The sequence below is a fragment of the Pezoporus wallicus genome, unplaced genomic scaffold (assembly GCF_028554395.1).
Source record: "Pezoporus wallicus isolate ANWC-B61680 ecotype Strahan unplaced genomic scaffold, APGP_CSIRO_Pwel_v1 contig_13458, whole genome shotgun sequence".
In the NCBI taxonomy this organism is placed as follows: domain Eukaryota; kingdom Metazoa; phylum Chordata; class Aves; order Psittaciformes; family Psittacidae; genus Pezoporus; species Pezoporus wallicus.
In genome coordinates, this window is record NW_026635549.1 from 51,816 (window position 1) to 77,562 (window position 25,747).

The 25,747-nt window shown below is 45.3% G+C and overlaps 2 protein-coding genes across 9 annotated transcripts; one reads left to right on the plus strand and one right to left on the minus strand.

The window, feature by feature from the left end:
- Window positions 1-15,449, plus strand: ANKRD42 (ankyrin repeat domain 42). Of its 3 annotated transcripts, none has more exons than XM_057396706.1 (11): window positions 1-669; window positions 2,181-2,288; window positions 3,184-3,303; window positions 4,151-4,286; window positions 7,321-7,521; window positions 8,173-8,298; window positions 10,189-10,294; window positions 10,894-11,069; window positions 11,448-11,574; window positions 14,256-14,409; window positions 15,308-15,449. In XM_057396706.1, the coding sequence occupies exons 1-11, from the start codon at window positions 484-486 to the stop codon at window positions 15,401-15,403; spliced, it is 1,536 nt and encodes a 511-aa protein (XP_057252689.1). In that variant the 5' UTR covers window positions 1-483; the 3' UTR covers window positions 15,404-15,449. The 3 variants fall into 3 exon arrangements, with proteins under 3 accessions (XP_057252689.1, XP_057252690.1, XP_057252691.1); XM_057396708.1 differs by having other exon boundaries at window positions 542-669; window positions 2,132-2,288; XM_057396707.1 differs by lacking the exon at window positions 8,173-8,298.
- On the minus strand, window positions 11,589-25,747 carry CCDC90B (coiled-coil domain containing 90B). 6 transcript variants are annotated; one of them, XR_008970543.1, is made up of 10 exons: window positions 25,675-25,747; window positions 24,856-24,975; window positions 23,936-24,039; window positions 21,698-21,799; window positions 20,610-20,651; window positions 20,459-20,530; window positions 20,321-20,374; window positions 19,637-19,751; window positions 18,583-18,730; window positions 17,328-17,830 (listed from the first exon to the last, which is right to left on the minus strand). XR_008970543.1 is itself a non-coding variant. In XM_057396711.1 (10 exons), exons 1-10 carry the CDS (start codon window positions 25,739-25,741, stop codon window positions 17,817-17,819), a joined length of 795 nt encoding a protein of 264 aa, XP_057252694.1. In that variant the 5' UTR covers window positions 25,742-25,747; the 3' UTR covers window positions 17,328-17,816. The 6 variants fall into 6 exon arrangements, 5 of the variants coding, with proteins under 5 accessions (XP_057252697.1, XP_057252695.1, XP_057252694.1 ...); XM_057396711.1 differs by having other exon boundaries at window positions 18,583-18,687; XM_057396714.1 differs by lacking the exons at window positions 17,328-17,830; window positions 18,583-18,730 and adding an exon at window positions 11,589-12,466.

Consider the following 25,747-nt stretch of genomic DNA (forward strand, 5'->3'; position numbering starts at 1 on the left):
TGGCATTCCATGCTGTGCCAAGTCCTTAGGCAGGCAGCAGCAGGAACGTGGCCATGCGGAACACATGGGAAATAAAAGCTGAAAGCTTATTTGCCCAAGTGAGAAGCCTGCCTGGTGTTGTACTTGAAAATGTGATTAATGGCAGAGTCTGTGATGCCCGCAGTTTGGGAAGAGAGCAAGTGTTGGGGTGGACCTGCTCCAGCGTTTGTGTCCATAGATGGAGTAGCTCCGCTTCCTGCTCTTGCTGTGCTTCTTGTCATGTTTTCTCTGGTTCTTACTCTTTTGGGCCCTTTTTGGGGCTGAAGGAGGCATGTCTGTCTCAGGGGTTTGAACATTGCTCTGTTTCTGACAAAAAGGAATGACTTTGTATTCCTGCTGACATGAATCTCAATCTCATGTTACTCTGAACACTGAAGCTGACACCCTGATGTTTCTTTGAGTCATCACTTATTTGCTACCTCTTAAATGCTGCTGAACTGACAAATGCCCTTTTATTATTCCTCAGTAGATGCCAAGAAGACAAACTACAGTAGTGTGCATGAGGCAGTGAAAGCTGGGGATGTGGAACAGCTTGCGTCAATGATAAGAAGTGGAGCTGGTATTAATGAGGTGGATTTAGTCCACGAATTCACACCGCTGCACTGTGCTGCGCACTCTGGAAGCCTGGAGGTAAAACATGACCTTAGTGTCCAGACACTGGAAGTTACTGTTTTCCTTCTTTGGGGGAGGCTGGACACAGAGCTGCTAGCTTTGATCAAGCTGAATCAATAACCTCTGCCTGTTTTTCTCATGAAAGAAGAGAAATACAACATTTTAGGTTTTCATTTACCCTTTCTGAAGCCCCAGGCAGTTTATGTAGTCAGCATTGCCAGATTTTACAAAGTCAGTGATTTTCTTACTGTGAGCAAAATGTGCCTAATGGCTTCAGTTCCAGGCTCATGACCTTCTTCTGCCCCTGTTGTGTTTTCCCCTTCTCTTGGGACACTGAGGAGGTCTTGTAGTGTGTGTAAAATGTTCGGAAGGTGATTGAAACAGCTGAGAACTGACATGAAAACATGTTCATTCTGTCTACCAACGTGCCTCATTCTCTATAAAAATACTCTTTAATACATTTTACTTTCATAAATGGAATGTTTGAATATTGATGGGGAAATCAGCAGGTGCTTGAATGAGTGATTTGAACATTCAGAAGGACTGAACTGCTATATTGAGCAGAACATTCACCCTCTTGTTGCAGCCTCCTTGTATATTCTTTATAGGAATCTAACCTTGATGCAACAGGAAGAACCATATAAACATTCATGTCCCAGAGTAATGAATGTAAAGTTCTTGCTAAACTCAAGGAATAAGTGCAGGGCTGTTTCTGGAATTTACAGAAACTGACAAGAAAATGCTGATCATCATGTTGTCATCCCCCAAAATATATTGCTTACCCACCCTTTTCTGCCTCTGTAAACTGTCATTTTTCATCTGATTCTCCTACTTTGCAGTCGGTGTATTAGATTTTATTGAATTATCTGTCACCTATTTGTTGCTAAGCTCCTTGGTGGAAACAGTGGAGGAATCAGCTGTAGGCTGACTTCAAAGAAGATAATAAATCATCATAATATGTAATAAAAAGCTTATTGGTCCTCTAGGTGGTTTTGGATAGTCCATTTGGATAGCTTTCAGTTGCAAACAATAGTGTCTGCTGGAAAAAAGTGAACAAAACAAAACTAGGCTGTGGAAGGGTGAGAAGAAAGTGGGATTATGTACACAGAATGAGCCTAATAAGTTAAGTGAGGCTTTAAATTTGGCTCATGGTGTTTTTCTTGCCAGTAATTTTAGCTGGAATGCATGTGAGCATTGTTTATTTCCCAGCACTTTTACCATGGGAATACTCTCACAGATTATATTTTAAATCTGGAAGAATAAAATTAAGAAGTAAAATCGATGCTAGGGTCTCAACTAGTAGATTGTTTGCACATTTTGTGCTCTTGGGTGAAAGCCAAGTGTAACTTGCCTCTAACTTCCTAATGCACAAGTATCTGGCTAAAGCATACTCTGGGGTGTTATGTTTCTATAATTAAGTAGTGTGATACTGTTTTGAAATGTAACATCAACTGATAATTATAGTTGAAATGTGTTTCAGATGCATGATAAGAATAGTTAAGTAGAAACTTTTGGTTTGAATTGAGCAGTGCCTTCACTGGTTGCTCTGGCATGGAGCTGATACAACACGTGTGACTGTGGGAGGCTGGACAGCAGCTCACCTTGCGGCTATCCGGGGTCAGGATGCTTGCATGCAGGTATGTGTAAATATTCACTCTCAAGTAAGTAGGGCAGAGCTGCCACTTGGACAAATTCATTATGAAGATCAACTGAGAGAGCTCTAATAGAGCCATAAATATCCTGGGCTGCATCAAAAGGAGCATGACCAGCAGGCTGAGAGAGGTGATCCTGCCCCTCTACTCTGCTCACATGAGATCCCACTTGAAGCACTGTGTGCAGTTCTGGTGTCCTCAACATAATAAGGACATGGAGCTGTTGGAGCAAGTCCAGAGGAAGCCATAAGGATGATCAGGGGCTGGAGCACCTCCTGTATGAAGACAGGTTGAGAAAGTTGGGGCTGTTCAGCCTGGAGAAGAGAAGCTGCGTGGAGACCTCAGAGCACCTTCCAGGATCTGAGTGGGGCTACAGGGATGCTGGGGAGGGAGTCTTCATCAGGAACTGTAGCAATAGGGCAAGGAATAACAGGTTCAAACTGAAATGGGAAGTTCAGGTGGGATATAAGGAGGAAGTTCTTTACTGTAAGGGTGGTGAGGCACTGGAATGGGTTGCCCAAGGAAATTGTGAACGCTCCATCCCTGGTGGTGTTCAAGGCCAGGTTGGACAAAGCCTTGGGTGACATGGTCTAGTGTGAGGTGTCCCTGCCCACGGCAGGGTTTTGGAACTTGATGATCTTAAGGTCCTTTCCAACCTAAACAATTCTGTGATTCTATGATCTTTCTGTCTTTACACCTGGAATCAACTCACCCTTGTTAAAACCAGTGCACTCATTTGTGCTGCCATTGCAAACAGATTTATTCTGTGCAGTGTTGGGGCCTTGAGGTCAGTCCAGAGTTATCCTGCTGATCATCTCAAGTCATCCTGCAAGGCAGTGTATGCTTTGGGACCTGAACTTCTGCTCTGCATTTCTTTCAGGCTTTGTTAGTGAATGGAACAAATGCAGAAGCTCAGGATGACCGTGGGTGCACACCCTCACACTTGGCTGCAGCCCATGGGCACTCATACACCTTGCAGACCTTGCTGCGACATGGAGTGGTGAGAGATCTTTACCTGCAGTTCCCTACCACACAGCCAAAGTTTGGTATCTCCTTCCAAACAAAACTCTCCCTAGCTTAAACTGAGATTTAGGACTGTAGATTATTTATTGTCTGTAAATTTATTTTTATGGTAAATTGCCACTTTTATTGCAAAGCACATTAGGGGAATTATCATAGAATCAGAGTGGTTTGGGTTGGAAGGGACCTTAAAGCTCATCCAGTTCCAACCCCCTGCCACAAACAGGGACACATTCCATTAGAGCAGGTTGCTCGAAGCCCCCGTGTCCAACCTGGCCTTGAACACTGCCAGGGATGCGGCAGCCACAGCTTCTCTGGGCACCCTGTGCCAGTGCCTCAGCACCCTCACAGGGAAGAACTTCCTCCATCTAATCTAAATCTCCTCTCTGTCAGTTTAAAGTTGTTCCCCCTTGTCCTATCCCTCCATATCTGAAAATCTAGCAAGAATCAATAATGTGATTAAACTACATTTCACTGAGAATGTCATTAAATGAAGATCAGTGCTGTGGTGGTTATTTTGCAGTTATACAGATCTATAGTAAGGGAGACATCCAGATCTATATTTAAGGAATAAGGACCAATGCAGTGATAGAAGCATGTCTAAAAATGCACCTTTTATATGTGTCTTATTTAAATAAACCCAAGAACCTGTGAAAAGTGCTTCTCTTGGAATGGGAACTGCATTCATGGCCTTTAACTTTGCAAAACACTATGTGATTGGCTTTACATAATTTAACGCAATGAACAGCTCATTCCTATTTATAGAATGTGTCTTGTGACTAAGATTCATAAATTAACAAATGAACCTGTTGCTGCTTTTGTTTTAGAATGTGAATGTTTCAGACAGGAAGGACTGGAAGCCTGTTCATTATGCTGCCTTCCATGGCCGCTTGGGCTGTTTGCAGCTTCTCCTTAGATGGGGAGCATGTATCGATGATGTGGATAACAATGGAAACCTTCCAGGTATAGCAGGAGAATTCATATGGGGTCTAACCTTTGGTTGACAGTTGTGTTATGTGATAATTATGGCAAATCTTATGCATTGCACACCAGCAGCATTTGCTATTTGATTCCATGCCATTACTCAATTTTTGTAAGAATGGAGGGATTCATAAGATCCCAAGTATTTATCTGTCGATGACTATCCTATTCACCTCCTGCTGTGGCTGGCAAGGATCAGAGCTCTTGGTGCTGTAACAGGGAGGAGGCTGTGTGGTGGGCAGATTCCTGCACCTGTGATGGAACACGTGTGCCGGTGGAGGTCACAGGAGGAGAAGGGTAGGTGGAGCAGGAGGCAGTTTCAGCTGCTATATGCTCCTTCTTGAATGCGTGCTAGGCTTTAATGGCTGTGCAGAGTGATCACGTGCTGGTATGTTCATACGTAGGTTTTTGTTTCCCACTCTTTCTTAACTGATTTGGTAAAACCCTTGTTCTCATTTACCTGTGTTTCATCTTGATTTCTGGAATTGCTGTAATCTCTAGCCTTTTCATACTCATGAGTGTAGTTGCTTTAGCACAAGAAATGGGCACTGTTTATTCCTTGCTCTTCAGAGTTTCTTCAGTGTTCCTCTGCCTGCCATGTCACTGCCTCATTATCCTCTGTAAGTTGAATGCTATTCTTCATATCCTGGGTTCTTATTCCATCCTTTCCCTTTTAGCAATTTCCTTCTTATGGTTTATCCCATTATTTGTTCCAAATAGCATATTTTGTTTTCTCAGCAACTTGTATAGATTTATCATTTTAAATCCCTTCTTAAAAGCTTTTCTCCTCTCTTAAGCACCACGTACCTGGTAAACCTCTATGTTCTGTTTGGCAAACCTGGGGCTTGTTAAAGAATGTGAGGCTCTTGCATCCCAGTGGGACATCTGGTGTATGAGCTATGAGGGGTCATGATGTCAGGCACCCTGGTGGCAGCATGGAAGGCAGCTTTGTTTGCATTTGGGAACACTTCCCTGATAACAGACTTTCATGGAGAGACAGCAAATGCCAGCACAGTTCTACTTCAATGCTCTCTATATACCAGTTAGTAGAAAATTGGGTTTGTTGTTATTTGTACACCTATAGAGTCTTGATCCTCCAGCCTTTGTTCAGTTTCATTTGATCCTGTTACAGAATCATAGAATCATAGAATCGTTAGGGTTGGAAAGGACCTTAAGATCATCAAGTTCCAACCCCCCTGCCATGGGCAGGGACACCTTACGCTAAATCATATCACTCAAGGCCTCGTCCAGGGTGGTCTTGAACACTGCCAGGGATGGAGCATTCACAACCTCCCTGGGCAACCTATTCCAGTGCCTCACCTTATCATCCAGAGGAAAGAAGATGCTTTGGAACATTGCTACTAAAAGATCAGTTGGAGTGGTGTGCTGTATAGACCAGCTTTCCCTCAGCTTGTGAAACAGCAAAGTGGATTTAAATCATCTTTACATACCTCAGCTTCAACTAGACAGTGCTATCATCTTTCCTAAGAGAATACTAAAAGAAATGTACTGAGTTTGCAATGCCATATCCTAAAACTTAAAAACTGCCTGTACTTTCTGCACGTCTGTGTTATAGCTGAGCATTTAGTTACCTAAGCATGCTGATTTTTGGGAAGAGTGTGGCTCATTCAGCTACAGAATTAATTCAACATTTTGGTTTCCCTCTGTATTTGGTTTGGGTCACATCCATGCTGCTTTTCCTGCTCACTAGTTAAACCAGTTCTAAATACAATATTAATTTAATCATAGCACAACATCTGAGTTTTTCTCAGATGCTGTTTTTCACTCATGACTTTGAGAAGAACCAATAGCGTTAGTCTGATTGCATAAAAGGTGAGATAGAACACAGAGAAGGTGAGATCACAACACCCAAGTACCCACTGCCTATTCATGATACATGGGACAAGGTTTTTGAAAGCTCTCAGCGCTAGGATGCATATTTTGTGCTAACATCACAGTACCCTTTGGCTTTAGTCTTGACTGCGAGTGCTCAGCATGCCTGAGGGATGGTATGGCACAGTTCTGTTGGGCACATGTCTGGGGTGGAAGGGACCTTAAAGCTCATCCAGTTTCAACCCCTTGCCATGGGCAGGGACACCTTCCACTAGAGCAGGTTGCTCCAAGCCCTGTCCAGCGTGGCCTTGAGCACTGCCAGGGATGGGGCAGCCACAGCTTCCCTGAGCACCCTGTGCCAGTCCCTCAGCACCCTCACAGGGAAGAATTTCTTCCTAATGTTTAATCCAAATCTCCTCTCTGTCAGGTGAAAGCCATTCCCCCTTGTCCTATCACTACAGGCCCTTGTCAGACCATTTTTTGATGGACAGTGTTCTTTTGTTAAAAGAAAATCTAGTAATATTAAATACTGAACCCCAGCATAGCCTAAAGGGCAGGGGAGGAAACGCTTAGCCCCACCCTGGGAAGCAGTGGTGAAGTGAAGCAGTTTCTGCAATGCAGCAGCAGTTGAAGGAAACAAACGTGCAAAAGAAGTGCTGTGAATAAGAGCCTCTGTCATGGGATGTACCTTCAAATATCCAGTGACGTGTATGTTGCAGTCCTCACTGTAACGGCGGGGTAACTGAAGGGGTGATGCAGCTTGTTTGAGGTGGCACAGTAGAGGTGGGACTAAAATGGCCTTAACTCCTCATAAAGGACACCTCTTGCTGGTCCTCTGTAAGGAGTATCCCTACACAGTCAAGGCAGAGAGCTGCTGGAGAGTGGGGTGGGAAGGGGAGACCCCAGCAGTGGTCTCTTGGCAGTGTTGTGCTCTCTCCTGGATCAGCTCTGCCATGAATTTTCTTTGCAGATCCTTGACAACTTTCTTTTACCTCCTTTGCATTGGGCTGAACTCTGTCCTGGATAGGAGCTGAACACCCCCTGTTAACTGAGGCTGCTCCTACTTGTGTGGTGTTGGATGGCTCAAATGCTGGCAGATGAGCTGGATCTAACCAAGAGCTCTGCTTTCTTGCTGGTCAGCAGTGCTTTGCGCTAGCATATTTCATTTCACCTTGTTCTACAGCTCATCTAGCAGCAGTGGAAGGGCACTTGCATTGCTTCAAGTTCTTGGTCAGTAAAATGGCCACTGTGATGCACACACTAAAAGCCAGGAATGACCAAGGAGAGACTCCAAGGGACTTGGCTGAACGGTTCTATAAAGATAATATCCTGCAGTATATTGATGGTGTGGAAAAAGAGAGGCAGCATCCAGAGACACAGGCAGGTGAGTATGGATCAAGGTACTGTTAAAACAGGCATTGAAATTGTTAATCATTGTTCTTTTCAATGCTTCCTACACTTCCTGATGGCTAAAGACTGGAATATTCAGTGGGATTTTATAAATCCCTTAGGTTTACCAACGATCAGAATGAAACTTGTCACACTGTGTGGCACTATGAATACCGAGTTAGCCACGTTCTTCTTAAACTCCAGGAGAGATTTGTAAAAAATAAGTAGAAAAATAAAATTGTCTATAAATTTCAATAGTTTCTAAGCAAGGAGAAGGAAAAATGTTGATATATTTGGTTAGGGTATGGAATTCAAAATGGGCAGGTTACTTACTCAGGTCACCACCAGTAATACAACATCAACTCTAAACCAAAGGTGTCCTTGTTATTTCAGGTTTATCGTATGAATCTCTTAACTGTATAAGATGCCTGTAGCCATAACCAAGACGTGTTTAGTCAGGTCTCTGATGAACAGTGCTAGTTATGCAGCTGCATTTTAAGTGCTTAAGGGTGCATTAACCTTTCGAACTCCAGCTATGAAGTGCCCATGCATATGATATGAGAGAGACAAAGCCTGAGAGACAAATAGGAACATGTTTAGTGGGATTACTGGCATCTGTTTGGAAACATGTGCATTTCATTTTCAGTTTTAGCTTTCCCAGCTCATGGTGCTGCTTCCAAAGGGGACTTGTTAACACTTAGAGGATTAGTGGGAAGTGGAGTGATCAATATTAATGAGCGGGATGATGAGGGATCCACTCTTATGCACAAAGGTCAGTAACTATGATTTGTGTTTCAGCTTGTTACTGTTTGTTGTTGCACACGGGGAAGGTTTTCAAGCAGCTCCTCCTCAGATAAACTCCATGAAAATAGCATCTCATTTCCTGAGGGCTTGAAAGGGCAACCCCCAAAACAGATTTTGTGATGCATGTGTGTGTAGGTGTCACTTTAAAAACAACATGCCCAAGCTGAAGTCAAGAGAGAAGAGTTTATGTTAAAGAGAAAACAACATCTAAGATGAAAACGAAATAGTTTCTTTTTAATCAGGAGAGATGAGACTTCTAGAAACATTGGCCAGCTGGGTATGAGAATGGTCTGTGGTCTGGCCTGGGCCTTTATTTACTGAACATATCAGTACTGTGGAAACCACAGCAAAGTCATTTGGTAGGAGCTGGGAAGGAAGGTGAACTTCTGGTATCTCCCACCTTGATAGGTAGTGGAGTGCTAGCATTGCAGAAGGATGGTCCTCTTGTGTCTGTGGGATTCATGATAATGTCTGAAAGAAGACATAGAATCATAGAATGGTTTGGAAAGGACCTAAAGATCATCCAGTTCCAGCCCCTGCCATGGGCAGGGACACCTCACACTAAACTATGTCTCCCAAGGCTCTGTCCAACCTTCCCTTGAACACTGCCGGGGATAGAGCATTTACCACTTCCTTGGGCAACCCATTCCAATGCCTCACCATATCTATTCCTTATATCTAACCTGAACTTCCCCATTTTCAGTTTAAACCCATCACTCCTTGTCCTATCACTACAGTCCCTGATGGAAGAGTCCCTCTCCAGCATCCCTGTAGGCCACCTTTAGATACTGGAAACTGCTTTGAGGTCTCCATGCAGCTTCTTTTCTCCAGGGAGAATAGGAGAAATAGAAGAGGAAAGAAAGAGGGAGGTATTTCTGTAACATGCTTTTAACACTATTTCTTTTTGTCTAGGTCTAAATGGTAGAATTTTGGAAAACAGAATTGAAGTTCTCATTAAAATAAATGGATATGTAGTGATTTAAAAAATGTTTTCTATCTTCTTTCCCATCCTCTTTTCTTGGAGGAATGCTAACCCACTGTTTCATCCCCAGTCTTTACATACAGTGTTGGTGTTATGGGGAAGTACTGTGGTTGATACTGTAATTTCATTTCCTTTCTCAGGAAGTAAACAAACATAGCAAGGGGCTGTTATGAAGAAATGGATTTATTCTTCCTTGAAAAGAATAAGCTTGAGAAAGCAGCTTCTAGGTTCGAGCTAGACATGCCAAATGCTTTCTTCTGTATGTGAGGCACCATTCCTGGCACCATGCGGTGTGAGCAGCGGTCATACCAGGTCATATGAACAGGCCAAGCTGTTGTGTTACGCTGAAGCTGAGAAGTTTTGCCTTCAGTGTCTGGCCCAAGAAACGATGTCCCTATAGCTGCAGCACAAAGCCTTGGCCTCTCTCCTCCTAAGACAGCATCACACACTGGGGTAACCAGTCTGTCCATCCCAGATAGATGGGAGCCTGAAGCTGGAGGGAGGTGACAGTGCTTTGCTGCAGATTTATGACACACACCGGCCTTACTGCAAGAGAGTGTGAGGCAGCAGTTACTTCTGTGTCTCATTCTCAGTGCATGAGATTGGGCAAGTTTAATTTAACTTGTGTCCAGGAAGAGCTGCCAGTAAATATCTAGAACTAGAAAGAGTCACAGAACCACATTGCATGGACTTCTGCAATGGTTCTGTGTGACTTGAGCATCTTGACATAGAGGCTTCTCTTGCAATAGTATCTCCACTGTGGTGTTCTAGTGATCCCAGCCTCTGGCATGTCAGATAATGACAAGAGGAGAACATTTTAGATTTGAAATGCTTCAGTGGAATATACCTGACTTGTGTGCACCTTCCTTCCCTTAGCTGCTGGACAGGGGCAGATCCAGTGCCTACAGTGGTTGATTGAAATGGGAGCTGACTGTGACATTACAAATGATGCTGGAGAGACTCCAAAGGATGTAGCCAAGAGGTAGCAGTCCATACCCTGTAGCTCTGCCATTTATTTCCTTATTATTTATATATCAATATCATGCCAGCTTTCTTGGGATTAATCCTGATTTTCAGTGATGGAGCAAGAACAGATCAGGCCCATGTATTCCAGTTCTGAGTGATAAGCAAAGCTGTACTGTAGCTATAAAAGGATTTAATTTTCACTTCAGTTACATATTTTAGCAAGGTCAGACATGAAAGATGGAAACTAGCTGACCTGCAAAAGGTTGTGAGCCTGTATGCTCACAGTTTGCTCTACAAAGTAAATGAGAAGCAGCTCAGGCCACCTAAGTTTTGCATGAATAAAAAGAATGCATTTTCTGATGGGATTCAATTACAAAACCCTGCAAACAAAAAGATACCTCTGATGTTGGAGTTATTGTCATAAGATTCCATGGAGGCAGAGCTCATGCCATCAGAATACTATAAAAGCAGATGAGCTGCTCATAGCTTGTGCTTCCTTTAATCCTGACCCCCTCTCTGATAAATGGGAACACGAGGAGTTTCAGAGAGTTTCTCTCACATGCATTTTGCAGTCGGTGGGGATATTTCAGTGCAGGTTCGCTGTTCTCCCTGCAGATTTGCCCAACTGGCAGCTGTGGAACTTCTGGTACAGAGAACTGGAGACAGTAACTCAAGTGATGAAGAACTAGATGCAAACAACATAAAGTTCTTTGAAAGACATGGCATGGAAGGGAGCACAGATAGCAAAGCAGATGTAACACCGGGTAAAGCAGAGAAGAGGGATGCGCGCAGTAAGTACTTTTTCCATCACTCCTTGCTTGAAACAGTTGGTCTTGAGACATTATAGCCCTAGTTGCACAGTTTCTGTCAACTGCTGTGTCTTTTCTCTTCTAAGGAGAGACAGTTGACAGGATATCTGTACCACAACAAACTGGAAGATCAGAAAGCACAGCAGAAGCAATCAGAACACAATTTTCACTCTGTTTCAATCCATATTGGTGGAACCATGTTGGATTCTGCTTGGTTTTGAGACCTGTTTGCTGTGTGGGTGTCAGGTGTAGCTCAGTGTTTGCTGAGCACTGTGATTATGAGACTGTTTTCCAGAGGATAGGATTCCAGCATGACTTTTCTCCATGTATTTTACCTACCTGGAGAACTCTGTCTTACAGTGAGAGCCTATCACAAGATTCAAGAACTTCAGCAACTGCTAGAAATTGCCTACAGCAACTACAGGCAGCTGGGAGGAATAACTGAAGAGGAAAAGAAGACGAAGAAAGAAGAAAGGGAAGCTGAGAAGTAAGGCTAATCTGCCCTGCTAAGGTTTAACTCTGTGAGGTCCATTTTAAAGCTTTCTTTAAAGCTAACTTACACGCAGATTACTTTGCCCACTCTGCCTTTTCCACTTCCAAAAGGCCAAAAAGAAATGCACTTCAGCAGTTTGACCATTTCTAAGCTACTACCACCAGGATCAGTCCCACAGCACAACAGAAGTGTTTGATGGGCCCACACCTTTTGTGCAAAACCATCTGTTCTGCCTTCAGGCTCTCCTGCAGCATATGTGCAGTAGGTCTGGTAAGTCCTGGCTGTTTTGTTTGCGCTGAGGATGCCAAATACATGGATGTACTTTAACACAAGGCATTAGTCATAGCATGGCTTGGATGGAAGTGCATACCCAGCACAAATTATTCAATGACCTGCTACATTTTCGTGTCAGGGGCAGTATATTTCTGCACTCAAGAAAGCATTAGCTCATATCCAGAACACAGAAAACAGAAATCTCAGCAAACCTGCTCTTGCACATGAAGCACTTTTCATAATGTCTAATTCTCAGGGTCTCCCATTAAATGAAAGCATCCTGTCAGACTGGTGATTTGATGGGCAGACTAAGTTTCAAAGAAAAGCCCTTCTGTCTAGCAAAGATTTAGTGCTTGAACAATAACGCAGCATCCAAAAGACAGCCCTGTGTCCACCTCTGCCTGTCAAAAATGACTTGATGTGTCTGCAATGTAGATAGCTGCATCTGAGTTAGTTACCTTGAGCTCCTCTTTAGACTTCTTGGAGAGATGTAGGCACTTCCAGGCATAATTTGACATGTACTTCAGGATGAGATCTTTCATCTTCCTTGAGGCTTGTCTCTCCTGGCTTTAAGGAGGTTGATGTTGATGCTGCATTGGAAGGTCAGAACAATCTGTCTGCAGTGACAGAAAAGGTCACTGTTGACTAATGGCAGTAGTTAGAGTTCATTTTGGAAAGAGCAGCTACCCAGAAGATGTCAGTGCCTGTTAGAGGGCTCTGATAAGACTCTTTAAGGGATTTTGCTTTCTGTGGCATGTGTGGCTAAACTAGGAAAATTGTGGGGCTCTCTGAAGGGTCTCTGACCTGTGGAGGCTAAAAACATCCCTAGCTCCACACTGGCCTTTTGAAATGGGAATAGCACCTTTCAGTGTACCCACCTCCCCTTCTCAGGGCACCCACATGTGGATAAATCCCAAGAGGCGTGTGTCATGTGGCAGAAAACCTCATTACTTCAAAATAACTAGTGACAACACCATTTTGCTGGATGGAAAGCAGGAGTTGCCACTTGGGAAGGCCACTGTAGTATATTTAAATGCTCCATTCCTGGCAGTGGTCAAGGCCAGGTTGGACAGACCCTTGGGCAAAATGTGAGGTGTCCCTGCCCATAGCAGGGGGTTGGAACTGCATAATCTTAAGGTCCTTTCCAACCCAAACCAGTCTGTGTTTCTATGAATGCACAGGGCAGATGTCTCCCTTTCCTTTTACCAAGCTCCTATGGTCGTAGCTGTGCTAGTTCATCCCAATACAGAGGAGAGCAGCTCAACTCCAGATGACTCAGTTGCTGAGGTCAGTATCTTATGTAGTAAAAATATGCATGAATTATGTCTCAGCAAACCAGTTCCAGGAATCACAGTTAATTTAGGAGCTGTGGTGGGTGTGACTGATGAGATCTTGTGCAACTGTTTAGCAGGCAGTGCTTTAGTTTCCCTTTAGTCAGTGTCACAGAATCACAGATTGGTTGAGTTGGAAGAGAACTTTCATCCAGTTCCAACCTCCTGCCATGGGCAGGGACAGGTTGCTCCAAGCCCTGTCCAACCTGGCCTTGAACACTGCCAGGGATGGGGCAGCCGCAGCTTCTCTGGGCACCCTGTGCCAGTGTCTCAGCACCCTCACAGGGAAGAATTTATTCTCAATACCTAATCTCAGTCTCCCCTCTGTCAGGTTAAAGCCATTTCCCTTATCCTGTCCCTACAGGCCCTTGTCCAAAGCCCCTCTCCAGTTTTCTTGTAGCCCTTTTAGGCATGGGAACTGCTCTAAGGTCTCCCTGGAGCCTTCTCTTCTCCAGGCTGAACCAGCCCAGCTCTCCTAGACTGTCCAGAGCAGAGCTGCTCCAGCTCTCGCAGCATCTTTGTGGCCACTTCTGGACTCACTCCAGCAGCTCCACGTCCCTCTTGTGATGTTGCCCCAGAGCAGAACACAGGACTCCGTGCAGGCTGTCATTTGAGTATTCCTCATCTGTGGCTAAGCCAACCACTAGGAAGGCTGTAGAGGCACCAGGACAAAAAAGCTGCCCCTGCCCCTTCCAGAATCCCAGTTCAGTTCCTTTTTGCTGTTTCACACTAATCTTTGTGCTCCTTGTGCACTTCTCCGTCGCCCACAGCTGGAGAGGGACCAGGGTTACAGCCTGCCCACGGTCCTGCTGACAGGCTCGGTTTGCGGGAAGACATCTCCATCTCGTGGTCACACTGCGCTGAGCACGGCTGACAGCGAGGGAGGAACCAGCTCTTCAGAGCTGTTACTAAGGGTGTGAGCCAGGAGCGTACCCCAGCACAGCTGCTGTGAGGAGTTCTGCTCTCTGCTGTGACTAACCTCTTCCTCAGCAAAGGCACAGGACCCTGTGGAGTGGCCAGGGCAGGTCGGGATGCGCTTCGCACCCTACTCCTTGCGTTTGCTTTCGGCAGGGCTCTGAGGGAGCTGGAGGCTCAGCTGGAATATGAACGAGTGAGGCGGGAGAAGCTGGAGAGTCAGCTGGATGAGTGCCGTGCCAAGATAAACCAACTGAGAGCGAGCCTGGAGAAACAGGAGAAACAATACAGCTCTCCTGCTGCCCCCATGGTGAGTGTGACATGAACACCCCCAGTGTGTGGGACAGAGGGTACTGCTGCTCGTTGCTAGGCACTGTGATGGGAAATCACGGAATGGTTTGTGTTGGAAGTGACCTTGAAGCTCATCCAGTTTCAACCCCTGCCATGGGCAGGGACACCTTCCACTAGAGCAGGTTGCTCCAAGCCCCTGTGTCCAACCTGGCCTTGAACACTGCCAGGGATGGGGCAGCCACAGCTTCTCTGGGCACCCTGTGCCAGCCCCTCAGCACCCTCACAGGGAAGAGCTTCTGCCTAAGAGCTCATTTCAATCTCCCCTTTGTCAGGTTAAAGCCATTCCCCTTGTCCTGTCCCTACAGGCCCTTGTTTAAAGCCCCTCTCCAGGTTTCCTGGAGCCCCTTTAGGCACTGGAGCTGCTCTAAGGTCTCCCCTTCAGGAGCCTTCTCTTCTCCAGGCTGACCCAGCCCAGCTCTCCTAGACTGTCCAGAGCTGAGATCCTTCAGCCCTCACAGCATCTTCGCAGCTTCCTCTGGACTTGCTCCAGAGTGAGTATTCCAAATACTGGAATAAATGTGCCAGCAGCTTTTAGCTTGGGGGACAGGAATGGACAGTATCCTTTTTCGTGTCCTGACAGTGCTATTAAGGGTACCAGTTTCTTTTTGTACCCTGGCAAAGAAACAACAATATTCTTTATCATCTTCCTGTTAAGTAGAGGAGGTGGACTGATCCCCGAGTACTTCCACGATGCGTATGCAGTGACTGATAGTCCATCCTGGCTGGTATCTGAGGCTGGATCATGCTTCAGGAGGGGGGTGTCGCCATCTAAAGGGTTACCCAGGTACTTCCAGCCCAAACCATTCTATGACTCTATGATTGCTGTTTAATGGCTGCAGTGATGGCCTTTGTTTTAGGAACCTGAGACCACCTCCAAGCCTTGCAAAGAAAAAACGAAAGTAAAGAAGAAACCAGCCTGCAGCCCTGGGGGAGTGTTTGTGAGACTACGCTGAGGGGTGAAGCTCCAAGGAGGGGCAGCCTGAGGAGGGAGAATGGCAATGTTCCAGACAACACAAAGTGTTTGCATAGCCCAGCTCCACAGAGGTGTCGTGGTTCTCTGCATTTAATCATGGAATCACAGAATGGTTCGGGTTGGAAGGGACCTTGAAGCTCATCCAGTTCCTACCGCTGCCACTAGAGCAGGTTGCTCCAAGCCCCTGTGTCCAGCCTGGCCTTGAACACTGCCAGGGATGGGCAGCCACAGCTTCTCTGGGCACCCTGTGCCAGCGCCTCAGCACCCTCATTAGTAAAGAATTTCATCCTATAGCTCAATCTCCCCTCTGTCAGTTTAAAGCAAAGCTTTGTCCTGCCCCTACAGGCCCTTGTAAAAAGTCCCTCTCCAGATTTCTGCCCTAAGATCTCCCTGGAGCCTTCTCTGAACTGCTTTTTTAGTTCTCTGAGATAGAAAATATTCTTTAATCACAGCAGCATCATTTTTTTTTATTAAAGGAAGCATCAAGACTCCTCTTCCTGCCCAGGTAACAGTTCAGGAACAACACTGCAAATTGTGAGGGGACATTTCAAGAGTTACCTGCAGCAATGTCACAGCCCTCCCAGGTCTGAGATGGGTATCCCTATTGCCTCGTCTATCCTGTACTGCCGCATTAGGAGCGGAATAACCCAGCACCTTAACTCCTGAAATAATCAGAGAGGACCTTCAGTGTGGAACCACAATGGTCTCTGTGAGAAGTACTTGGCTGCAGACACAGACCAGGCCCCTTGGTTTCCATCTTCAAGTCATTCCTAAATAAGCCAGGCAGTGGCCCCTTTGTGAGGTGCCAGCTGAGCTGCAGCAGTGACTCGAGTCTAGCTCAGGGTTGAAGAGTTCACATCACAGTAGCAGCAATCCTGACCTCTCCTCCACGCCTAAAACCAGCTCATGACTTCACGTACAAAGATTTTCCTCTGCGCTATTGTGAAATTCTTGTCCCTTTGGAACCTTGCATATTTTGAGGGTTTTGATTTCCGTAAGAAATCCACACGCTTGAAAATTGTTTTAGTGCTTGAATCCTGCGCTGTTCCCTCCTCAGTTACCAAAGGAAGCTTAATCTCTGAGAATTTCAAAGGTGCTGAAATCAGTGCTTTTGTGCACACAGGCTGAGGGACAGGTACACTGACAGCACGGGCCTTGCTTCTGAGCTAGGGGAGAAACGCTCTAGAGCCCACTTCAGTGTAGTGATGAGGGCGGTGAGAAGCTGCAGTACATGAGCCATTTCCTATGTGTCTGTTGGGGCTAAACTCTCTTGTAGGAACAGTGCAACAGATCAACCCGAGTCATTGTGCGTCCAAAGGGAAACAGAGCTGGTGCATGGCCTGGAGCAAAGCGTGATGAGGAACAGCTGAGGGAGGTTTAGTCTGGAGAAGGCTCGGGGAGGGGACAGGACGGACACCTTATCACTCTCTACAACTGCCTGACAGGAGGATGGAGCCAGGAGTGGGCTGGGCTCTTCTCTCGAGTAACAAGTAACAGGACAAGAGGAAACAGCCTCAAGCTGCACCAGGGGAGGTTTAGACTGGAGATTAGGAGCAACTTCTTCCCAGAAGGGGTTGTCAGGCATTGGAACAGGCTGCCCAGGGCAGTGCTGGAGTCACCATCTCTTGAGGTATTTCAGAGACATGTAGATGTGGTGCTTGGGGACATAATTTAGTGCTGGACTTATGATCTTAAAGCCCTTTTCCAACCTAAACAATTCTGTGATCCAGAGAACCTCAGAAATGGTCATAGCTTATGAGAAGATGGATTTGTACATTTGCCTACTTGTCAAACACAAAGACGACAAAAGCAGCTTCAACTCCCGCTGTATGAGCACTGTGCCTGTTGTAAAAGCCCCATTTTCACAGCCTGCTTACCTGTATTCAGGTGTCTCAGCCAGCAAATATAAGAAACTCATTTTATTTTCTTAACTGAAGATGATAAATAATTTAATGCACAGCAGAGAATCCTTGGTAGGGTACCAGCGAGTTAAACTGCAGACCAATACTGCAATAAAAATGAATTGCCACTAATCACTACACACTGAGTAACCCATAAAGGACTTACTCTTAAAAATGCAATCCAGGAATGCTGGTTTTTAAATCCTATTTTATTAGCAGACCCAAACCAAGCCCATGCATTTGCACTCCAGATGCAAAATCTCTGGGATTTCTATCCCATAGAATTCCTTTCCAACCCAACTTGCACGCTTCAGTTTTGGAAGGCAGCCACCAGCTATGCCCCAGCTCTGCAGTGAGAGGTGTGAAGTCCTTGTAGGAGGCAGAGGAATCATCACCAGGAGGCAGGAGAGGCAGTACGTCCCACGGAATCACAGGACAGTCCGGAGGAGATGGGAGGAGGAGGACACCACTGGGATGCTGAGTATTTCCGTGTTACAAGCCAGATCCTATGCCCAGAACATACACCAGGGTTTACTGGAAATACTCTGTACTACCTGAAGGGAGGAGTTAAGAGCACTTAATCTGCCCCGGGGCTGCTGTGAGCAGAGGGGTTTCCCCCTGGAAAGACACAGAGAAGTTCTCCCATTCTGTTGACCTCTGGGGCTACGGAAATTGCAAGAGACGCTAAAGAAACCCCGAATCTAAGTAGGCATTTTAGTTCTACATGAGATTTGAAATATATGTAAACCAGCTCTCAAGAAAAAAACAGGGATTCTCTAGTAAAGGCCGCTGCAGTGTGGGTTTGTATATACATATATATACATATATTAAAAACCCCAAAAGGCCAGGCTTCAATCTGTCAGAAGAGAGGAACAGATTGAAGGCAAAAATCCAATTTATATTTGGATCAGAGATGATCTGTGGAATCTGGCATTAGTGTTCCCACATTGGGAATACCAACACGGGAAAGGTATTCTCAGTTCAAGGGCAGATCAAATGTTTAATATTTCCATTCTAAAAGGAGGTGAGAATGAGAATGTTCCACTGAGAATGTTCCAAAAAGAAAACAAAATTAATCCTAAAACGCATCAGGAAACACTTTCTGCTTTAGCATAAATCATCCTTGGAAATAAATACAGTATTCCATGAAGGACAATGTAGTATTCCTGTTTGGCTACTTCCCTCCCAATTACTTCGATCTTTAGCATTACATATTCAGCAAATAGTGCACAGTAAGGGTATCAAAACAAAAAGGTACCAAGGTTATCTACAGCGCAAACACCACTGTCCAACTGATGCTGCCTGTGTAGCCTTTTCTCCATCTCTGTGATGCAGTCATTCCACATGGATCTATTTCCAGAACCTGTAAAATCCCAGTGCTATCGCTAAGCAAGTGAATACTGAAGCTGTTAAAAAAATAAAGGAAGAAAATAATTAGCTGGATACTTGATTCAGTCACTTGGTTTAAACTTAAACAGGCGAAGTTCAGGTTAGATGTAAGGAAGAAGCTCTTTCCTGTGAGGGTGCTGAGGCACTGGCACAGGGTGCCTAGAGAAGCTGTGGCTGCCCTATTCCTGGCACTGTTCAAGACCAGGCTGGATAGGGCTTGAAGGAACCTGCTCTAGTGGAAGCTGTCTCTGCCTGTGGCAGGGGTCTATAATCAAATGAGCTTAAGATCCTTTCCAACCCAAACCATTCTATGATACCCAGGCTGCACGTCTGAAGCCTGAGGAGTTGTTTCACATTTGTTAAGCTGCTGTTTCAGTTAGCATTAGAAGAAAGCTAATTATGTTTCCATTTGAACTTGTTCTCACTTCTAAATATAAAGCCTTATCCCCTTTTAATCCAGCTCCAACACAATACAAATGTCACTGGTTATGTGTATGTTGACAGAAGTTTGTTCTGCTGGCAGGGGAAAGCACTCTGGGTCTGGAGGCAGAGCTGTCACTCCCAGTTCAGCCCTGAATGACAGCTCACTTCCAGCATAACTTGCATCACCTCAGAAGTTTTGTAGCCTTGCAGCAAGCTGAGGTACTGTCAGACTACACAAGGTATTCAGGCTGTTATTTGTTAATCATGTTCATATTCCTCCTAATCCCAGTTCTGGGCACAATCCCAGTCCAAAGCAGCAGCAGCCTGCATGCCCCAACCCCTTCTGTGCTCTGTGTCCCATCTCTTCCAGTTGGAAAGATCTCCCCAGCTCAATCCCAGCTGTCTACTGCTATACAACTGACTCCTTCAGTTCAAGCAAATACTCTTGAGCAAGATTTTATACATCCAAACTACTGGTACCCCCCCCACCCATCACATACCTGCCAAATAACGTATTGTGTCAAGTTTATTCGACTCCATGAGTGTTTTTAAGGAAGCTATTTCAGTGTCAATCTTATTACTGATTTCTGAGATAACACTGTTGGTACTGGCATCCTGAAACACGAAAAGAGAGCATGTGTTTAACAACAACCTCTAGCCCGTTCAGCTTCGTAAAGCCAAACAAGAGCACCATGCTACAGGCAACAAGACAGACATAAACTTCCAGCCTATAACTGGAATAAAATATGTAACTGATAAGAGACCTTAGAAAACACAGAACAATGTTTAGTACAATCCAGGAAGAATATTGAAGGGAGAGAGAGCAAAAACACCCCAACGTGGGTCGTACACTTTTATCTCTGCTATGCCAGTGCTTCCTGAAGGAGGCATTCCACAGCACATACAGAACATTCTTGCACAAAAAGGTTTAAGCACTCACAAGCCATATCCAGAAATTAAAGCAAATGCTGAAGAAGGGACATGTCCACCCTCAGGCTCTCAGACTTCAGCCTGAGAGGCCTGGAAGTGTTCAAGGGCAGGATGGATGGGTCTTGGAGCAACCTGCTCTAGTGGAAGGTGTTCCGGCCCATGGCAGGAGGCTGGAGTTGGATGAGCTTTAAGGTCCCTTCCAACACAAACCAGTCTGGGATTCTGTGATGAAACAAACCTAGCTCAACACTTACTTTTTTGTGAAACTCTGTCGTCACTTCCATCAGCTTCCTTTCCTGATCTGTGAACTGTGGGATAACAGAGAAATTACAATTGTACTAACAGAAAACAGGACACAGCAGTGGTCAGGGTATGCTCACAGACCAGCTTACCATATCTGTCACTCTGCTCCTCTCCAGGTTGATGTCCAGCTTGCTGTCAGTTCGGATCTTGCCCGTTTCATTCTTGAAAGCAAATAAAGATTATGAAGCTCCCTATTTATTCTCTCTAAAAGAAGTGTGGAGGTACTTGCAGTTTACTTACCAACAGCTGCTGTTTGACTTGGTCTAATTCGATTTTCATTTTCTAAGTGCAGAGGAGAAAAAAGAACACAAATGATTTGACAGGCCCAGAACCCTGCTGACCAAGCCCATCACTCGTGGGAGCGCTGCCACCACGTGCATGCTATTACTCTGCCACGATTTGTCTCCCAATGGGACAATTTGTTCTTGACTAAACATCCTAACTGCTGTATTCAGTTCCTACAGCCATATATAATCTGCTGGGAATTGTGATCAAAATAAAGGGATTCTTTTGTAATGATGACGATCTTGTTATTCTGTGATTAAAGATGGCAGGAAAATACCAAAATGCCATCAAGCAGAATCAAAATATATTTCAATCACCAGTTTAATTAAACCCTGCAGAGAAATGACCAACTGCTCGCCTTGCATTGCGTGGTTACTGGGGACAAGACTGTATCAGAACCACTCTGAAATAAAATTACAGGAGATGACTCTAAGAAAACTAAGCAAGTCTGATCACATGAAATATGTTTTATGTGATCACAGAAGCTGTAATCTACAACAGTTCAACACAGAGGTGCTGCATCAGCTCTGCTCTGGAGCCAGGCTGAGAGAGCTGGGCTGGGTCAGCCTGGACAAGAGAAGGCTCCTTAAGGGGAGACCTTAGAGCAGCTCCAGTGCCTAAAGGGGCTACAGGAAACCTGGAGAGGGGCTTTGGACAAGGGCCTGTAGGGACAGGACAAGGGGAATGGCTTTAAACTGACAGAGGGGAGACTGAGATGAGCTCTTAGGCAGAAGCTCTTCCCTGTGAGGGTGTTGAGGCGCTGGCACAGGGTGCCCAAAGCTGTGGCTGCCCCATCCCTGGCAGTGTTCAAGGCCAGGTTGGACACAGGGGCTTGGAGCAAGCTGCTCTAGTGGAAGGTGTCCCTGCCCGTGGCAGGGGGTTGGAACTGGATGAGCTTTAAGGTCCCTTCCAACCCAAACCATTCTGTGATTCTATGACAGAAGTATCCAAAATTACTTTTACATTCATATTTTTTTCCACAAACATGTTCAACAGGTACAACCCAACATTACAATTTAACTGCTAAAAGTATTCTTTAGTACCTCATTCTCAGCTCTCAAGTTTGCAAATTCACTTTTCTCCAGGATTACCATGTCTTTTCGAATGGAGTCCAGATGTGCCATTATCTGCTTCAAAGTTATTTCCTTAGAAACAATAAAACATGTCATTAAGTTCCACACTTTCTACCAAGTAAAGACTTTGAGGTTTGAAATGATGAAACTAGCTGCTCTAAAGCACAAAACTGGGGAGACCACCAAGAAAGTGACAGAAACACAGAACTTCATTGTTGCAATTTGTTAAAAAGACCTTAGAGGATTTGTGCTTTTTTCTGTTGCTTTATTACACTGACTCTGAACTTAAGCAAAAACATCAGAGGGGGTAATGGGTTCAAACTTAAACAGGGGAAGTTTAGACTGGATATAAGGAAGAAGTTCTTTACTGTTAGGGTGCTGAGGCACTGGAAGGGGTGGCCCAGGGAAGCTGTGAATGCCCCATCCTGGTGGTGTTCAAGGCCAGGTTGGACAGGGCTTGGAGCAACCTGCTCTAGTGGAAGGTGTCCCTGCCCATGGCAGGAGGTTGGAACTGGATGATCTTAAGGTCCTTTCCAATCCAAACCAGTCTGCGATCCTATGATTAGTCCAAGTACCATGCTGTCCACCCAGCCTTAAAGCCTGACAGCCAACAGTTAAACATTGCTGAAAGGCACTGAAAAAACTCTTACTAATGTTTGGACCAACAAGTTCAGACTCAACTGCTCTTTATCAACTACAGTAAAAACCCCATGAAAATAAAGAAACTTTGTAATTGAGACTCCTGAAAGCAACATTCCTTTAGCTACTGTAAGGAAGTTACCTGCTATTTAGCATGGAAAATAACACATTACTGTGGGATTCTGCTGTTAAAGCTGAGCACCAGAATAATGAACAGTTCTCACTCAGACCTGAAGCAAACAGCGTTTCTCAGATCCTACACTTAACTAAATTCATTACCATGTTTTTGCCCAGAGAATCTGTGGCTGCCCCATCCCTGACATCCCTGTTTAAGGCCAGGTTGGACGGGGCTTGGAGTAGCCTGGTCTAGTGGAAGATGTCCCTGCATGTGGCAGGGGTTGGAACTGATGAGCTTTAAAGCCCCTTCCAACCCAAACCATTCTGTGGATTGTATGAAAGTATGCCCTGATCCAGCTTCCACTGATGTCTGACTTAACACAAGGAAGTTTTTACATTTCCTGGGAAATCTTCAGCTGCATGTACACAGAGGAGCTCATTTGTTTCATCCCATCTTAAGACATTCAGTCTCAACACTGACTGCACTACAAAAATCAAGTGTTTCTGCGTAACACAATTCCATGCAAGTTATATTGAGGATCCTGACTTCCTCTACACATAACAGGGTGTCCTAAAAGTTTCCATTTTGATGAGGAAAACCAAAAAAGACACACAAGTTCTTGTTGTCTTCTCAGGCTTACAGAAAAATGAGGACAGATAACTTGTATTAAAAATGAATTATCAAGATAAAACTCTTGGATGTATGGCTCAGCAGTTTAAATTAAACAGCAATGCTTAACTGCATTAAGCCCCCGAAGAAGAATGGCACAGCCTTCCTCAGTCATTATTAAAACCATCACCATGCATCAGAGCTTGACTCAGATGTGCAGCCCTCAAGAAAAACTGAAGTTCATTTCATTTTGGCAATTTGTTCAACTGAAACTTGTCACCACCTCTGTTATCAGCAGAAAAACCAGCTGTGCTACAGAACTGACTCACTGCCTCCAGGTATGTCCACGAACCCCAGTATCTAAGGGAAGGAGACACTTCAATGCCATGCCGTTCAGTAAAGCCACTGCCAATTTTCTGCTATTTTAGGTAATCCTGTTCTCTCTCCTGTTCTCTTCGGGAACCCCTTCTTGAGCCCTTCTTCTGCCCTAACCCGTTGGAAAGCCTAATGAAGAGTCTGGCTTCACCTCTGAGCTTTGCAGCAGCAAAAGAAGCAAACTCTGCATTACACTGCTGATTCGTGGCTGCATTTGGAAAACACTCCTGTGAGATGAAAGGGTTTAAAGACTTTTGGACCAGATGATCCTTGTGGTCCCTTCCAACCTGGTATTCTATGAGGTATTACTATTCTTACCACCACCCTGAAACTTGGGAAAACCTACCTCAGTGAAGTCTTTATAGTACTACAGAGATGCTCACTTGCCTTTCAAATATCCACCCATGAGACCTTACACAACACTGTGCCTGTATAATGGTGCATGTACACCATCGAGTATCTTTTACCTGCTGAGTCTGGGTAACCATATCCTTATAGACTGTGTCCAAGCTGACATTCGACAGGTTTACTAACGCCCTCAAGATGGTCTCTGCTTGTTCCTTCCCAAAGCCTGGAAGACAGTTGGAAGGCGACAAGTTAAGGTAGTATTAGAAAGCTGGATGGAAACAAGAGCAAGCCATACATAATGAATGGGGACACTCAAGTGCTATACCCAACTGCAGTGGTAAAGGAGAAGTCACACAATCACTGAGAAATGACAGTGAGGAGCCAGTCACTGTGACTTTTAACTACAAAAACCACAGACTTAATGCTGCCAACATCTAAAAGCACGTTAACATTTTACATACTGAAGTTCCCTCTGCATGCAGCTGTATAATGCTGAACTGTTCATGTACTATAAAAGTAATTCAGCAAAAATTAACTTTATAATGAACTTCCATTGTCTTCCTACAGGAGCTGCTCCCACCCCGATCATCCTCGTGGCCTCCTCTGGACTTATTCCAACAGTTCCATGTCCTTCTTATGCTGAGGACACCAGAACTGCACACAGTGCTCCAAGTGGGGTCTCACGAGAGCAGAGTAAAGGGGCAGGCTAACCTCTTTCCACCTGCAAAAAAAGCTTCATTTTTGCTAGAAAACAGTTAAGTGTTATTGTTACTTTACATTTGATAAGGGTATCGTGTTCCAGCTGGAAAACACTATCTAAACTTGCCTATAGATACAGATAAGGTAAATCTAATGTAATAGTTATTTGTATGGTTACAGAAGCATCAGGGTCAGATGGCTCCTTCACTATCCTCCTCAATGGGCTGCCAAACCACCTTGTAACAGCAAGTTTGTTACTTTGGGAAAACACAGAGCACTCAAAAGTTACAGTACTGAACCTAAAAGTCTTCCTTCGAATGATCTGTCTGGTAACACTTACCATGGGCTTCCAGATCCTGCACTAAAGCGTGAGTATCAAAAGTCACCTTCCTCTGCTCCGGGGGAGTGATTTCAACATTTCTGACATCGTATGAGTTCCTAACCGGCGTGGCAGCAAAAACTGGGAGAGACAACATGTACTTTAAATTTAGCCAGATTGTGTTATCATGCCGTATCTCATTTTAATGCCGTGCATCATGGCAAAGATGCACAGATGTTGCAACAAAAAGCTGGGTTTTGATTGCTGGGTTATGTAAAAAACCACCAATCCCTTTTTCCATAGGATATCTACACCAGCTAGGACTCATGTATCTATCTTCACAGAATCACAGACTGGTTTGGGTTAGAAAGGACCTTAAAGCTCATCCGGTCCCAACCCCCTGCCATGGGCAGGGATACCTTCCACTAGAGCAGGTTGCTCCAAGCCCCTGTGTCCAACCTGGCCTTGAACACTGCCAGGGATGGGGCAGCCACAGCTTCTCTGGGCACCCTGTGCCAGCGCCTCAGCACCCTCATAGGGAAGATCCTCTTCTTAATCTCTCATCTAAATCTACTCTCTGCCAGTTTAAATAGTACAAAGTAGCTCAGTCCCCATGAGCTACTCAACCCGCTGCTCTTGCCCATGTAACTCACCCCTGCCTGGGCCTTACTACAGTGCCCTTCCTCACACATCACCTCAGGGACCGGCCCCAAGATCGCTCTCCCGCAGCGAGCACAGCCCGACACCCACCCTGCGCGGCCTCCACTACAACCCCCCAGAGACCGAGCGGCTCTGCCCGCTCCTGCAGCTCTCACTCCGTGCCCCGGGGCTGTCTCTCACCTCTCCGCGCACTCGGAGGCCGCAGGGCCCGGCCGAGGAGCGCGGCCCCAGACCAAGCTCCCCTCATGGCGGC